This window comes from Panicum virgatum, chromosome 9K (genome assembly GCF_016808335.1).
Source record: "Panicum virgatum strain AP13 chromosome 9K, P.virgatum_v5, whole genome shotgun sequence".
In the NCBI taxonomy this organism is placed as follows: Eukaryota; Viridiplantae; Streptophyta; class Magnoliopsida; order Poales; family Poaceae; genus Panicum; species Panicum virgatum.
Window position 1 is genome coordinate 38917666 of NC_053144.1, and position 16037 is coordinate 38933702.

General features: G+C 44.3%; 1 protein-coding gene, 1 long non-coding RNA gene and 1 pseudogene across 3 annotated transcripts; 2 read left to right on the plus strand and 1 right to left on the minus strand.

Moving 5' to 3' along the window:
• On the minus strand, positions 1–1505 carry LOC120651337. The gene is made up of 2 exons (XR_005666125.1): positions 1229–1505; positions 1–232 (listed from the first exon to the last, which is right to left on the minus strand). It is a non-coding gene; the product is annotated as an uncharacterized LOC120651337 (long non-coding RNA).
• A 3051-nt stretch (positions 1506–4556) lies between these two features.
• Positions 4557–9727, plus strand: LOC120651338 (annotated as a pseudogene). Its single transcript, XR_005666126.1, has 10 exons — positions 4557–4718; positions 5116–6343; positions 6956–7165; positions 7291–7386; positions 7486–7707; positions 8015–8209; positions 8286–8432; positions 8535–8684; positions 8858–8988; positions 9071–9727. The product of XR_005666126.1 is annotated as a heat shock 70 kDa protein 15-like (transcript).
• A 2472-nt stretch (positions 9728–12199) lies between these two features.
• On the plus strand, positions 12200–15951 carry LOC120651340 (probable amidase At4g34880). Its single transcript, XM_039928817.1, has 5 exons — positions 12200–12802; positions 12937–13151; positions 13863–14105; positions 14923–15121; positions 15202–15951. The coding sequence occupies exons 1-5, from the start codon at positions 12281–12283 to the stop codon at positions 15565–15567; spliced, it is 1545 nt and encodes a 514-aa protein (XP_039784751.1). The 5' UTR covers positions 12200–12280; the 3' UTR covers positions 15568–15951.
• Positions 15952–16037: the final 86 nt, after the last annotated feature.

Genomic DNA, 16037 nt, shown 5'->3' on the forward strand with positions numbered 1-16037 from the left:
TTTCAAGCAACTCCTAGACTTTAAGCATTCACATGCAATAACATGAAATAACTATAATAATTAGGAAATTAGTAGGTGTAGATGCTCCGGTGCTTGCCTTGACCAATGTCGGAAGGTGCAATCTCAATGGACGGCTCTGGTTCGTGCTCAACTACGATCACTTCTTCTTCTCTGATAGGACCTTCGGATGGCCGTTCGATGTACTCAATGCTGACGTTCGCGACTTTCGGTTCTAGTCGTAATGAGATGCAATGTTAGTACATGAATGCAAATCATTTTGAAGAATTGAATTACAACTTATACCTTTATAAGGTCACCTAAACACACTTATAAGTTATAAACCCCAACCATACTTTATCCTGATTGTTTAAACCCTAAACATATTTTAAATAATTAATTAGGGTCATTTGAATAATTATATTTAATAAAAAAACTTAATTTTCTATTTCTTATTATACCTAATTATTTCTATTAAACAATTAAGAATTATACAAATTTTATTTTCAAAAGAAATAAGGATTTAAACATTTATTTAAAGTCCTTTATGAATAAAGGAATTAAATAAATAGAAATTCTTATTCACAACCTAAGGTCTTTATATTTTTAAATCATAAATAATATTTTTAGAAGACTAACAATATTTAGTTCACTAATTTTGGATAAACAAACACTTTTAACACAACAAACAAAATTAATCTAAACTATTTACACAAACCCCCCTACACTTTCTTTTCTTCTCTCACCTAGCCCCCTTCTTCCTTCCTTGGCTCCCCTGTTCTTTCCCTTGGAGCAGGTGAGGGCGGCGCCCAGGCAGCCCGCCGGCGGCGAGCTCGCCGGAGGCTGGCCCTGCCCCACCGCCTCCTCATCAACTTCCTGCACCACCCGAGCCCCCCACAACATCCCCTCGGCCCTGCCCCATCCCGGCGAGGAAACGCTCGCCGGCGGGAGCACAGCGACGGCGTGTGGCGGCCGGCCGCTCCGAGCGTCCCAGACCCCCACTAGCCGCTCAACTAGCACTAAAACCTCCCAAGGAGCACGCCACGACCCTCAGCTGAGCCAGAAATGGCCGGAGCACCCTACTCCACAGCGACGCCCCTGGCCAAGCTCGGCCACGATGGCGCCCAACCGTTCCGGCCACCTCGCTCCTTATTCCCTCTCCTAGATACTCTAAACACGACCAAAACGTTGGGAACCGCCATAAAAAAAACGTTGGGAACCTAGAGCTCACCGGCGACCCGACCTCTCTGCTCGACAACGGACAGGAACAAAGATGGTGACGGCGCTGCAGCGGCGGTGGTCGGAGGCAGGGGCTAGAACCTCCTCAAATCGGTCGAGGGAGGGCTGCTGGTGATGTGTGTGCGAGAAATTGGACAGAGATCGAGTGAGCACGATGAATTTGGCAAGAACAGGGAGCTCGGTGTGAGGGGAAATGAACTGACCGTGGACAGCGATGAACCCTCTCAAGGCAGCACTTATCCAAATTTTCACCGCCTCCACATCCTCCAGCTCCTGCTTGCTTGCTTCCACGTTGTTCGCATACATGTCTGCCACGTATATGCTTTGAAACTTACCGCCAAAATCATTCACCGGCGCTCGGGAGAGGATAAACTCAAACATTCACTGTAGAATTCTGAACCGCTAAATTTCTGCATTTGTTCTCCCTGAACCCGGGTCTTTTCAGCCATGTATCTCCAGATTTTGTGTATAAACTTTTAAATATTACCAAATAGAAATTATAGATGGAACAATACTCTAAAACTTTCGTGTTATGAACTTTCTCTGATTCTATCTATAACCTCTTCAAAATCCACCTCAAACAGATCAGGTACATGCAAAATTTCAGAGTGTTCAGCACTCTCGTTCCAACCAACCATTTTTGGGTCCAAGGATCTCCAAATTCTGTTACCAAACTATGCGATCGTATAAAACCAAAGTTGTAGCTGTTACATCTATATATAATTTATGTTTCAGGAACATCCTTTTATTTAGCCTCTAACCCATCCAAAAACAGGCTTGAACAGGTCGGTTTGAAACAGTTTCAGGGTTGTTCAGTCAAACAGCCCCAAACCTGCTGATTGGAAGCCAAAGATCTCCATATTTCATCACTGAACATGGAAATAGGCCCAAATAAAAGTTTCATATGGTTCATCCATCTACCTTTTTCATGCCATGCACTTTTCTTGAATCCAGCTCTAACTCGTTCAAAAAGAGCTCTGACTACTGCTGTTTGCAGACTTAAAATTGAATGTTTCTGAAACTGATTCTTGCAGTGCATTTTTCTCCAAATTCTTCCACTGAAATGTCAAAATCTCCAAGAAGCAAAGTTTTAGGTTTGACAATTCTCTACAAGTTTCAGGCACTTTTGCTGGTTTGGACTCTAACCTATCCAATTATTGCTCTGAACTGATAGTGCTCAAACTGTTTTTCTGAATACTCAACAAAGCTCTTTCAAACTACCTCTTTTTGAATTCAAATTTTACTAGCTTGTTAAACTTTTTCATGAAAACAAGTGACATTTTCGCATAGCTCATTCTACCATCTTCGAAGTGGGGCACTTCTCATTCAAAAGAGACTGCATGCAATGTCACCTTGTTTGGCTCCAAAAGTGACCATTTTCACTTTAATTCCAGACTTTGAAACATTCAAGCGCTGGGCTGACTCAGTATTTCTTTCAAACTTTGAGCACCTCAAATATACATATATCATCCTCCAAACTCTTCAACTATAGTTCCACTGCACAGTACCAACATTGAATTATATCCTCATGTTAACCAATAATTGACTTGACTCGCAATATTTCAAACTGTGAGCTGTTGAATATTTCTAAATAGTAATGTTTAACATTTCATATGACCTCTCATATTCAACTTATTTCTTATGAAATTTGAATTCCAAACTTAAAATTTGGATGTATGTGTTGAAATATGCTGTTTGATACTCTACAGAGAGTTTGACTTCCAAGGTTCCCAAATTTTTCAAATTTCGATGAAGTTTGACTGAATTTGACCTAGTTTCTCTTTCCTTCATTCTTTTCTTCTGTTTCTCTTGTCTCTTCTCCTTTTTATTGTCTTAACCATAATCACATACCCCTGTTGCTGTCGATGCCTCCGAAACCACGGCTCGCTCAACTTCCTCGCGCACGTGTCTGACTCAGCCCCTGACGGCTCACAGATCCGCTCAGCGATGGGTGCGGCGGCGTTGCCTCAATGATGGTGGGTGTGGTGGCGCGGCCCCGCACGGCTCGCAGTTCCCCATGGCGGCGGATGCGGCGGCGCTGCCCCACACGGCTCCCAGATCCCTATGGCGGCGTGACCCGAGATCCGACGGGGAGGAGGGCCAGGGAGGAAGGGAGGGGGAGGCCGGCGGAGGCCGCCTCGCCGGGGAAGGGAAGGGGAGGCCGGCGGAGGCAGAGGGGAGGAGGGCGAGGGTCGCAACGGCGTAGGGAGAGCGAGAGGGAGCGAGTCTGCGAGAGCGAGAGGGAGAGAGGGGGCAGACACGAGCGGGGCCGGTGGGGGTGGTGTGGGCGGATGTGACAGAAAAGTTAACGGAATTGAAATCAAAATTCGAGTCCGGGAATGGTAACGGGCATTCAATGCCCCGTTACCACAGATATTGAAGGTAACAGATATTAATTAACGCCCGTTACTAATAAGACTGAGCTGCGTTTTGGAGGTCTTATAGGTAACATACGTAAACTCATTGGTAGGACGTCATTAACGTCTGTTATCTTTAATATTTTTGGTAACGAGCCACATAAATTACCAATAAGATTTTCATGTAGTGTCTACTCCTTTCACGTTTCTACATGCATGTCCCCAGTCACGACGACGGCCTAAGCACACATTTTTTCACAAATCAATGTGATAAATTACAGCCAATTTAGAGTTTAAAATTTGTCCCACAAAGAATGCTAATTTTGACAAAAAACAAAACAATTTACGGAATATTCTTGCAAAAGACAACTAACACCCCATCCACTCATCACGTAAGACAAAAGATATTTTATTAATTTTATACATAGCATTGGCTTGCGTGCTACATCCTAGAATTGCATTTATTTTGGGAGCAAGGGAGTAATGCTTGTTTTGATTCAAAATTCCAAAAGAATGTTACGACGCCTGCATGGAGAATTAAATCTAGACGAAATAAAAAATTAATTGCACAGTTTGCTTCGCGAGATGAATCTAATAAATCTAATTAGGTCGAGATTAAACACTAAATTGCTACAGTACAGATACAGTAAACATATACTAATGACAAATTAATTGGACTTATTAGATTCGTCTCGTAGTTTATAGACGAGTTATGTAATTAGTTTTATGATTAGTCTATGTTTAATATTTTAAATGTGATAAAAAAATTTATTTCAAAAATTCTAAACGGTGCATAGGTCTAAGCATTTTCCCGACAAATCCGACGTGACCTGACCTCATTGTTATACGGAAGAGTCCAGAAGAGCCCAGAACGTTCTGATGTGCTCTGCACCTGCGACCTGGGGCCCACACGTCAGGCCGAACAAGATCTCTTGGAGCCCTAGTAGAGAGAGTTCACGGCCACACCACGGCGCACCGCCCCCCGACCCAGAGGACCAAGCCCCCGATATATCGCCGCCTCCCGTCTGCTCGCGAAAGCGCTTTGTGGAGACGACGACGAAGCGAGAAGACGGGGCGCCGCTGCTACGAGCGAGCTTCCGGAGGCCTTGCCCCCGCCCCGCCGCAGGTACGATCCGATTCCTCCGCCTCTCTCTCTCTCTCTCGCCCCCCCCCTCCCCCCCACCCACCCACCCAGCGCGCCATGTTATGGTTGGATGCCGATGCCTGTGTGCTCGATCGACCCCTGGGTTTTGGGCATCGGACTGTTCTTTTTTTTCTCTCTCTCCCTGAGCGTTGTGGAATGAATCACGTGGTAGAGTTTTCGCCTGTGTTTTTGGGAGGCTAGACTGTGATCTCGGGATTTTGCGGAGGTTTGGGCTAGTGGGTTTTAGATCGGGTTTTGTGGCGCTTTCGGGTGGAATCGATGATTTTTGAGTTCTTTTGTTTCGGGGTGATGGGGTTCACATGCTGAGACTGTTATTTTGCTGCTGCGCTTAACTCGTAGATCTCGGTGCTGTTTGCCGGGTTTGATTGTGATCCAGATCTAGCCTGTACTGGTCTTTAGCTGAGGGCGAATCGACGATGAGCGTGGTGGGGTTCGACCTTGGCAATGAGAGTTGCATCGTCGCCGTCGCGCGGCAGCGCGGCATCGATGTGGTCCTCAACGAGGAGTCCAAGCGGGAGACCCCAGCCATTGTCTGCTTCGGGACAAGCAGCGGTTCATCGGCACTGCCGGCGCCGCGTCCTCTACCATGAACCCCAAGAACTCAATCTCGCAGATCAAGCGATTGCTAGGCCGCAAGTTCTCTGACCATGAGCTGCAGAGTGATCTTGCCTCCTTCCCGTTCCGTGTCACGGAGGGTCCCGACGGGTTTCCCCTGGTCCATGTGCGGTTCCTGGGCGAGGAGCGGACGTTCACCCCCACCCAGCTGCTTGCCATGGTGCTGTCGAATCTGAAGGGCATTGCTGAGGGAAACCTGAAGGCTGCAGTTGTTGACTGCTGCATCGGCATCCCTGTGTACTTCAGTGACTTGCAGCGCAGGGCTGTCCTTGATGCGGCTACTATTGCAGGCCTCCGGCCATTGCGGTTATTCCATGAGACAACTGCCACAGCATTGGCTTATGGTATTTACAAGACTGATCTCCCAGAGCATGACCAGCTCAACGTCGCATTTGTTGATGTCGGTCATGGTAGCATGCAGGTCAGCATTGTCGGTTACAGGAAGGGACAGCTCAAGATGTTGTCGCATGCATATGACCGTTCGCTTGGTGGGAGGGACTTTGATGAGGCCCTCTTTAAGCACTTTGCGGCCAAGTTCAAAGAGGAGTATAAGATTGATGTGTACCAGAATGCCCGCGCATGCCTTAGATTGCGTGTAGCGTGTGAGAAGCTGAAGAAGGTGCTCAGCGCCAACCCTGAGGCACCACTGAATATAGAGTGTTTGATGGACGAGAAGGATGTGCGGGGGTTCATCAAGAGGGAGGAGTCTGAACAGATTAGTGCCCCAGTGCTGGAACGTGTGAAGGGGCCATTGGAGAAGGCACTGGCTGAAGCTGGTTTGACAACAGAAAGTGTGCACTTTGTTGAAGTTGTAGGATCTGGTTCTCGTGTTCCAGCCATAATCAAGATAATTACAGAATTTTTTGGGAAGGAACCAAGGAGGACCATGAATGCTAGTGAGTGTGTTGCACGAGGATGTGCTCTTCAGTGTGCTATTCTCAGCCCCACTTTTAAAGTGCGGGAATTTCAGGTAATACTCATAAGCTCTTTTGCACATTTTGTGTAATCTATTGGTTGGATTGTAGCCGTACTAGTCGTATATATGATAAGCCTGTAATTTATATGCTTTATTCATTGTAATGGGCACAGCAATAATTATACGTTGCCTTACGTGTCAATCATCACTTATTTCCTTTCAGTACTGTATTCATCCTTTGAAATCTGCTTTTTGCGATCTGGATATTTATTACTTGAAAGTTTGGTGATAGCATTTGGTGTGTTGACCTTTTTTGGTAGTATCTAGCAAAGAGAATTATTTTGTTGCTCAATCAACTGTTTGGTTAAAATGCTATTGAGAATGTTCTTTAAGCCTTTAATGGGAGAACTGCTCAATTTGGGCGTTTCAAAAAAAAAAACTACTGATTTAGGTGACTAAGTTCATTTCATTTCCCTTATATGCCCTATTGCTATAGAACACCCTGTGCATTAGTTATGGTGTATCCATGTGACATTCTCGCTTCTTATTTTCCTGAACTTTTGAACATAAATGATCGTAATACAGTTTTGAATCAAAGATTAGTTTATGACATGTGCTATTATGCCCTGTATATCTAGTTATGATGCTGAATTGACATTTTTGCAGGTTAATGATGGGTTTCCTTTCTCAATCGCATTGTCATGGAAGTCAGACTCCCAGAACAGTGCACCCCAGCATACTGTTGTATTCCCAAAGGGGAATGCTATTCCTAGCGTTAAAGCTCTGACCTTCTATAGATCAAGTACATTTGAAGTTGATGTTTTGTACATTGACACGGGTGACTCACAAATTCCACAAAAAATAAGCACTTACACAGTAAGCAATGCCTTAATGTTTATGTTATTCAATAGTTTTGATTGTGCTGTTCATCTCAAGTATGATGTTCTGTCCCTTGCCAGTATAATAGTTGCTGATCTGCTATGATGCGCTGAACTCTGCAGATTGGCCCTTTCCAGCCCTCCAAAGGTGAGAAGGCCAAACTGAAAGTTAAAGTTCGTCTCAACATCCATGGGATCGTCACAATTGACTCAGCAATGGTAAGTTACAAGACTAGGTATTTGTACAATCTCGTCTGGAATAGCTCCATAGGTCTAGTGTTTTTGTAACATTTTTCTGTATTTGATTTCTGCATGCAGATGCTGGAGGAGGATGTCGAAGTTCTAGTTTCATCTGTGAATGAAGCTCTGAAGGATGCTACAAAGATGGACACAGATGATGCACCAAGTGATCCTTCTTCTGGAACGGATGTGAATATGCTGGAGCCTAAAAGTGCTGATACCACTAAGGGTGCTACTACAGCTGAGAATGGAGCACAAGATCTTGAGGAAAAATCTGTCCCGATGGAAACTGATGCAAAGGTGTCGTATACTGTCAACAAACTTTAGGACTAGTGCACATGCATGCTTTTTTATTTTGCAGCATGCTGGTATATTTATTTATTTTGAGTATTACATTTGAGTTCCCATAATTGGCCCTTGCTGTCAATTCAGAAATTATGTTAAGGCGTTTTAGAAAAAGGTTAATTTATAGGCCGACATCCTTGTTCCTTTCATGTGTGTTACAATATTGTTTTTTTAAGCAAGTTAGATGCTGGTATGTATTCTTGAATGTGTTTGGGTTGTATGCTAGGACTAATCATTTCTTAATTTACTTTATTTACTTTAGGTTGAGCCATCGAAAAAGAAAGTTAAGAAAACTGATGTTCCAGTCCATGAGTTAGTCTATGGTGCATTGCCCGCTGCTGAACTGGAAAAAGCTGTAGAGAAGGAGTATGAGATGGCTCTTCAGGACAGAGTAATGGAAGAAACCAAGGAGAAGAAAAATGCTGTGGAGGCTTATGTCTATGACATGCGTAACAAGGTATATTGCGATGAATTCCCTGATGGTCTTCGTCTTGTCTTAAGTGGTATGTAATTGTGTTTTTTCCTGTATTTAGCTCTACGACAAGTACAACGATTTTGTCACACCAGAAGAGAAGGAAGGGCTGATTGCTAGGCTTCAGGAGGTTGAAGATTGGTTGTACGAAGATGGTGAGGATGAGACAAAGGGGGTCTATATTGCTAAACTGGAAGAACTTAAAAAGGTTGATTCACTGCACTGTTTGCTAATTTGTCTGCCTCTTGTTTGGTCTTCTTTATTGCATGTTTTATGCGTTTTATTAATTCAAACATTTATTCGACTGCAGATTGGTGATCCTATTGAGGCACGGTACAAAGAGTGGACAGAGAGAGGTTCTGCTGTTGACCAACTGGTATACTGCATCAACAGTTTCAGAGAGGCTGCTTTGTCTAATGACCAAAAGTTTGAGCACATTGATATATCGGAGAAACAAAAGGTCGGTCAGTGGTGATGTTCCATCTCATGAATCCCTTGATCATAGTTGTGCTGTGCTAGACTCCACCTGTTACATGTACACACTACAGATGTCTTTTACATTCTATAATTGTGTAATCAATTGGTTGTAAGTCAAATCCTACTGTTGGTTGCTAATTGTTTTTTTTAACACAGGTCATCAATGAGTGCTCGGAGGCAGAGAACTGGCTAAGAGAGAGAAAGCAACAGCAGGATGCTCTGCCAAAGTTCGCTAACCCTGTGCTTCTTGTATCAGATGTGAAAAAGAAAGCTGAAACACTTGACAGGTTCGTTGTCAAAGATACTAGCTCTCACATAAATCTGAGTATGATAGTGTAATTGATTTGGTTCTGAAACCTTGTTTTACAGGTTCTGCAAACCGATCATGACAAAACCTAAGCCAGCTCCGAAGCCGCAGACTCCACCACAGACTCCACCGCCGCAGCCTGAAACCCAAGCACCGGAGCCTCAAACACCAGAGCAGCAACAAAACGGTGCAGGTGCAACTGGTGAGCTGGCAAGTGAGGGAGGTGCGCAGGAGGCCTCCGGGGAGCAAATGGACACAGACAAGCCTGAGAATTCTGCTGAGGCCTCAGCATAGTTGGGTTCATCTTCCCTGTTATCGATTGAATTGAATTCTCCCGTTGCCATGTTTGGTAGGTGATAAGTTAGGTGAAACTGATGCTATCCATTCTTTTTTGTGTTGGGGTTTGGGAGGTGAATCCATACTTCTTTGTGTTGGGGGTTGGGAGGTTGAGATGTTCCATGATCGAATTGTACCATTGAATCTCATTGCCGAGTGTCGTGGTTGATTCAGCCAAAGGTAGAGTTTTGCAGGATGTTCAATCTATCAGTTTGATTCCCTGAGTTACTCTAAGCATATTTCCTTGAAGCATATTCATATGCTTGCAAAGTAGAACAATAAGTTTGGGGGTGTCTGGAATTGGAAACTCCCAGAGGCGTTTTGTACGGACATGATTATGCATAAAGTCCTTAGATGATGTGCTTTGCAGAATTCCTGTTAAATGCTTTGGAGCCTCCTGTGAAATTGTTCCTTTTAGTTTTATACTTTTATCCCCTTACTAAGAAAACCAGCCCTGCAATTCAATGTCGCTGCATTCTTTGATTACTTACTTGTCTGGTAATGGTAGAAGTAGCCCGGACCGCGGTCAACTTAATGCACCTTCAAATACTAAGAAATTTGAGGGGGAGGACTACGAGGGAGACGTGTTTCTCCTTTCGTTCACTTAGCTTCTTTTTTTTTAATCTTGAGGCCGAGTGGAAGGAAATTCTCTTGTTGACGTGTTGGTTCTCGGTAGGGCCGGTAGAACTTTTTTTCTTTTAAAAAAAATTCCGGTAGAACGTTCAATCCGTTGCTCGAAAAGAAGCTTCTTTTTTCCTCTGCCGTCTGTTCTGCAGCTTTGAACGATGTTCGGTCCGGTGAATACGCCAGTCACCGGCCGGTGAAATTTCCTTTCGCGTAGGGCGCTTGTGCCTCGCGAGTTCTTTCCTCGGTTGTTTCCCAGAAGCACAGGATAAGTTCCAGCTCTTACTTCAAAAAGAGCAATGTTTCATCTGTGTTGTCGAAAAAGTTTAGTTCTGTGTGAACTGCTTGGCTTGGATACAAAGGCTATCTGGCCTTGTCACTCTGCATATTTTGACTTTATCGCTTCATTGTCGACCACACCAGATTATATCAATAGATAATATGTTCGCAAACCTCTTAATAGCAGAAATGATACACCCCATGCATGAGATAGCGCGCGTCATTCACTGGTCTATTAAACAACATGGTCACATGAGTTCGATCCAAACCTATGTTGCATCTTGATTCTTGAGTAACGTGGCACCAGAAAAAAAAAACCAAAACCTATCGAACAACCTAACTCTAATTTTTTTAAATAATAGTATTTTAATGAAAAATTGTGAAAATAAATGCTGAATTTTTTTTTATAAATATAGTAGCATGTCGGCTACTCAAAAGCCGAAAGACGACCTACCGGCCGCTGGGTGGGACAGCTCTAGTGGCAGCCCACGTGGAGCTGGGACCACGACCAGTGGACCTGTTGGCACTAACAGAATTTATTGGTTGCTGAACAGCCGATAGACCTATTGGCTCTTGGCTGGCCAATAGGCCAACAGCCAACAGGGCATCAGTGCCCCCGCTACTGTCCGCACGATCGTTTGCGTGTGCGCCGGACTAGCTAGCTGTTCGCTGGATGTTATTAAAAGGCTAAGACTTTCTCCAGCGGTGAACTGGACACAGCCCGATATCCCGTTTTAGGGGGTGGGAGCACCCGGGATGTGCTCCAGCGGCGCACTGGAAAGGATCCGGCAAATATGAGGGGAGGAGAGAGAAACACCATTTGTGGGAGTATACGGTCGGCCTGTATCCTACGCGCTGTCGGGCCATCAACGTTGACGGAGGCCAACGGCCATCCTTTGCTGCGACGTGTTGAGGAAAATATATATATAATATTGGATGGTGGGGTATAGAGGATGTGGTATGGAGTGTATTGTTGAAGATGATTTTGATATGGAGTGCGGAATCTGTTTAGAGGAAGAAGAATATTCTTTTTAGAGAGTGGATTTGAGAGGTTACCCCCTTGAGACAGTCTAACGGCTGCCAATCCGAGAGCACATGCACGTGGAGATGACATGTAAATTATGTAATGGAGATGACATGCAGCTGGACCTCTGCGCACATGCACCTGGAGATGACATGCAATGGAGCTCGGTTGGTAAAGTTTTTGAAATAATTTTTTTTCATATTTGAAGTATTAAACATAGGCTAATTATAATTAATTAGAGAACACGTCTATAAAGTACGAGATGAATCTATTAAGACAAATTAATTTATCATTAGCACATGTTTACTGTAGCAATTTATTGTCTCATTATGAACTAAGTAGGCTCAAAAGATTTGTCTCACAATATGTAGGCAATATGTGAAAACTGATTTTTTTATATATATTTAATATGTCATGTATGTGTCCAAATATTAATATAATATAATTGATGTATAAAGTTTTTAACGGGGAACTAAAAAAACCCTAGCCACGGACGAGACGCCACCTACTCACGTCGTGTAGGTCATGGTCATCATTTCTTACCTAAGCCATCTCGTTATCATTGTTTACCTAGCAATGTTGTGTAGGTATCTTCACTGGCTCTCTCTTTCTTTACAGGACCTATCCGCTGTGGAGTAGCCGATAAGTCTATCGGCCAACCAAGAGCCAACAAGTCTATCGGCTATTCAGGAGCCAATAGATCCTGTCCTAGCCCATAAGTCCAATCAGCCTCTACTTAGCATCAACTTAGGCTGCCACGAGGGTTAGCGGTCGATAGGTCCCTGGTCCCTTGTCGGCTTTTGAGTATGTCGCCTACTAGATTTGCAATTTTTCTTTTCAGCATTTATTTTCGCAATTTTCCATTAAAATACTATTATTTCAAAAAATAAAATCACGTAACTCCAGATCGCACATCTCAATTCTCAGCTCGTGCTGGTCAACGCCACAATCAGTTAGGAACTCCCAAATCGCGACCTGAGCCCACGCACGCACTCAGTAGTCAGTAACCATGGCAATGCCGCCGTCGCTACGTTTTCTCATCCTCCTGCTCCTCGCCGGCACGGGCGGGGCCACGGCCGCTGCGTTCGAGCTGGAGGAGGCCACCATCGATTCCATACACCGTGCCTTCGCCGCTGGCGAGCTCACCTCCCGCGGCCTCGTCGAGCTCTACTTGCGCCGCATCGCGTCACTGGACCCCTCGCTCCATGCCGTCATCGAGCTCGACCCCGACGGCGCGCTAGCATCAGCCGACCGCGCCGATGCCGCCGCCCGCTCCGGCTCCAGCGCGCTCCCGCAGCTGCACGGCATCCCGGTGCTGCTCAAGGACAACATCGCTGCGGCCGGGACGCTGAACGCGACGGCCGGATCCATAGCCATGGTCGGGTCACGTCCCGCGCGCGACGCCGGCGTGGTCGAGAGGCTCCGGAACGCCGGCGCAGTGCTCCTCGGCACCGCCAGCCTCAGCGAGTGGTGCAACTTCCGCGGCCCCGGCATCCCTGCAGGATGGAGCCCCCGTGGTGGCCAGGGCAAGGTCCGTCCCCTTTCTTTGCCTCATCTCTCAGTTCCTTGGAAACTCCAATAGCAAATTGGTTTCTTTGCAGCTCCTAGAACCAAATGCGGTAATGCAATGGCCATTGATTTTGCCATTTTGGGATGGCGATGCAGAACCCGTATGTGCCGTCGGCAACGCCGTGTTCCTCCAGCAGCGGCTCCGCGATTGCGGCGGCAGCAAACATGGCAGCAATCACGATTGGGACTGAGACGGACGGATCCATCATGTGCCCGTCCAGCTACAACTCCGTCGTCGGGATAAAGCCCACCGTCGGCCTCACCAGCCGTGCCGGCGTCATCATCATATCACCAAGGATGGACACAGTTGGGTGAGTGACCATGTGCAACTGATTTTGATGCGTGCCTTTTAAGCTACCTTTGTTCTTCTGATACACTAAACATAGTGATCCTACTGAATTTTTTATCAAAAGATCACAAAATTGATGTCAAAGGAGATATCGCTTCATCATAATTGGATTTGGATTGTCTGTTCATGTTCATTTAATACCTTTCTCTTGAATTTATGTCTCACTACCCTGATGGAACACTGACCACAACAAGCTATATTTTCGTGAGCACGCATAGCTGAACATGGAAAACTAACCAGCATGTCAAAGTTATTCCTGAAACATAAAATTCTTTGTCCTTCAGTACAGCTAAGAATTGTCTCCTAGTGGCCCAAATGGCCAATAAACATGGTGGCTTTTGTTTTCGGAGGAAGAGAGTTTGCATCACTTAGTTACTACAACACTATATGCTGCTTTATGGACTGCAATGCTAGATTTAACTAATGTAAGTCTAAAGTCTTCTCCTTTATAAAAGAATGAACGAAACACTCTGCAAGTTTTGCAGAAAGCCAGAAATACTAGTTTTTTGGTGTGTCAACTACTTAACCTGTAATAGGTATGAGTTAATAAATTCTGATTTGTGTCCAAGTCATTGAGCAATGATGTTACTGCTACAGTTTGATGTTCGCTCACTTGAGTTTGATCTGGTAACACTATTTAACCATTTTTTGTGATGCAAACTACTTGATCTAGGCCCATCACTAGAACAGTTTCGGATGCTGTGCATGTGTTGGAAGCAATTGTTGGCTATGATGCCCGAGATGCAGAGGCTACTCACAAGGCTTCACAATATATACCAGAAGGTGGTTACAGGCAATTCTTGAACATAGATGGACTAAGAGGGAAGAGGTTGGGAATTCTCAGGAAGGATTTCTTTCGATTTCCTTCTGGGTCTGTCCAAGAAATGGTCTTCAGTGAGCATTTCAACATTATGAGGTACTTTGCCTCAATATCTTCATGGAATTATCTGGGAGTAACACCTGTTTTCTTGAACATTTTCCCAGTGTCAGTGTGACAGTGTGCACTAATACTGCTGTTTAAATGATAGTTATCCATATGAAATATAAAACGATCATGTTGCTACGGTGGAAAAAGTTCTAGGTCATATGGCTGCATCTAATCCAGGGTAAAAAGTAACTAGGTTAGCAAATCTTAATCCAAGTAGCTTATTGTAACCTTTTCTAATTATTTTTCAGAGTAACCCAACATTTCCTAATTGTTTTTTCAGAGCTTATTTAGTCTAAATGATATGTTGGCTAAATTAGGTGAGTTGGAAATAGAACAAGACATCATGGGACGATTAGTTCTGGTTTTACTTAAAGACTCAAATATTGCCTCTTTAACTAAAGGAGCTAAATGCCAAGATCACCAAGGGCAAAAGCCATCCATCAGTTGAGGTTATTAATGCAACCATTTTTCATTTTCTTAGCTATGTACCATGATTTTCACTCAATACCCTTTTCTCGGGGCCTGGGCAAGAAATAATAACTATGATCTGCATCTTTTGGCACCTTAAAACTCTCGGTTGACAATGTCAATAGTGTACTCTCATGCAGATTATGATGTGCTGTTTTCCTATTATATATGAGCCTTTCCTTACTTGATATTGTGATAAATTGAATGATGCTTCTGCAAAAGATCAACAAATTCCTAATAGCAAAAATTACTGAATAGATATACATTTGTTCTACTGTTGGTGTTCTTTCCCATAGGAGTTTTTTCTTACTCCTGAACGGTGTGACGAAACTAACAGTAAAATGGGTGCCATCTTGGAGGACAACCTTGAGATACCAAGCATGAATGTCATTAACGATGCCGTGCAAAGTGGTGAACGTGCACTTATGCTTGCCGAATTCAAGTTGTCGCTCAACTCCTACTTATCTGAGCTAGCCACGTCACCTGTTAGATCATTATCTGACATAATCAACTTCAACAACAAGCACCCTATCGAGGTACATATCATCTTTATGTGCATCTAATTTCCTCGCTAATTTTGTCAAACATAAATGAACTATAGCATTATGAATAACAGGAAAGGCTGGCTGAATTTGGTCAAGACTACCTCATACAATCTCAAGCAACAAATGGCATTGGTCCAACTGAGGAGCGGGCCATTGCCAGATTGAACAAACTGTGTAAAAGAGGCCTCGAGAAAGTAATGCAAGATAATCTACTAGATGCAATTGTAGCCCCAGGTGCATCTGCTCACAGCTTGCTTGCCATTGGCGGTTATCCAGCAATCACTGTTCCAGCTGGATATGCTTCAAATGGTGTTCCTTTCGCCATCTGCTTTGGTGGGTTGAAAGGATCAGAGCCAAAGCTCATTGAGATAGCTTTTTCGTTTGAGCAGGCAACAAAAGTAAGGAAATCTCCTTCGCTGCAGCATTCCATCATTTGAAGATAAATTCAGAAATGAACCAGACATGTATTCAACTGAGGAAATGTTTCTGCTGAGGGAACCTTTTATTTTACGCCTCTCATCTGGGTGCAGCTGTAGTTTCTCTTCACGCTTGTGTATGCACGCCACAACCCAACACAAAGATTATTGAAGGGACACAGCCCCTGGCGTGAATATGCACGCTGAGCCAGGTTCGAACGCGGGTGGTGGGCGCTGCATCCAGCAGCTCAACCGTCTTTGAACCCAGGCATCTTGTTCATTGACTGTTACTTTTGTTCCGAAACAAGTGCTGAACTCTTTGAGCCCAGGCATATCTTGTTCATTGATTGTTCATGATATGTATTTTACAATTTTAGCATCAACAAGGTGTGACTGACTTCTGCATGTCCTGAAATCTAGACGAATAGCATTCTGGGTCGTCATAGATACCCAACCTGAACGAGTTCTATCCTTACTACTTACTAGACATG

Coding starts and splice junctions, on each gene's coding strand:
- LOC120651340 (XM_039928817.1), top strand. CDS start 12,281: ATGGCAATGCCGCCGTCGCTACGTTTTCTCATCCTCCTGCTCCTCGCC. Junction 13,152..13,862: donor CCAAGGATGGACACAGTTGG/GTGAGTGACCAT, acceptor TACTTGATCTAG/GCCCATCACTAGAACAGTTT. Junction 14,106..14,922: donor GAGCATTTCAACATTATGAG/GTACTTTGCCTC, acceptor CGAAACTAACAG/TAAAATGGGTGCCATCTTGG.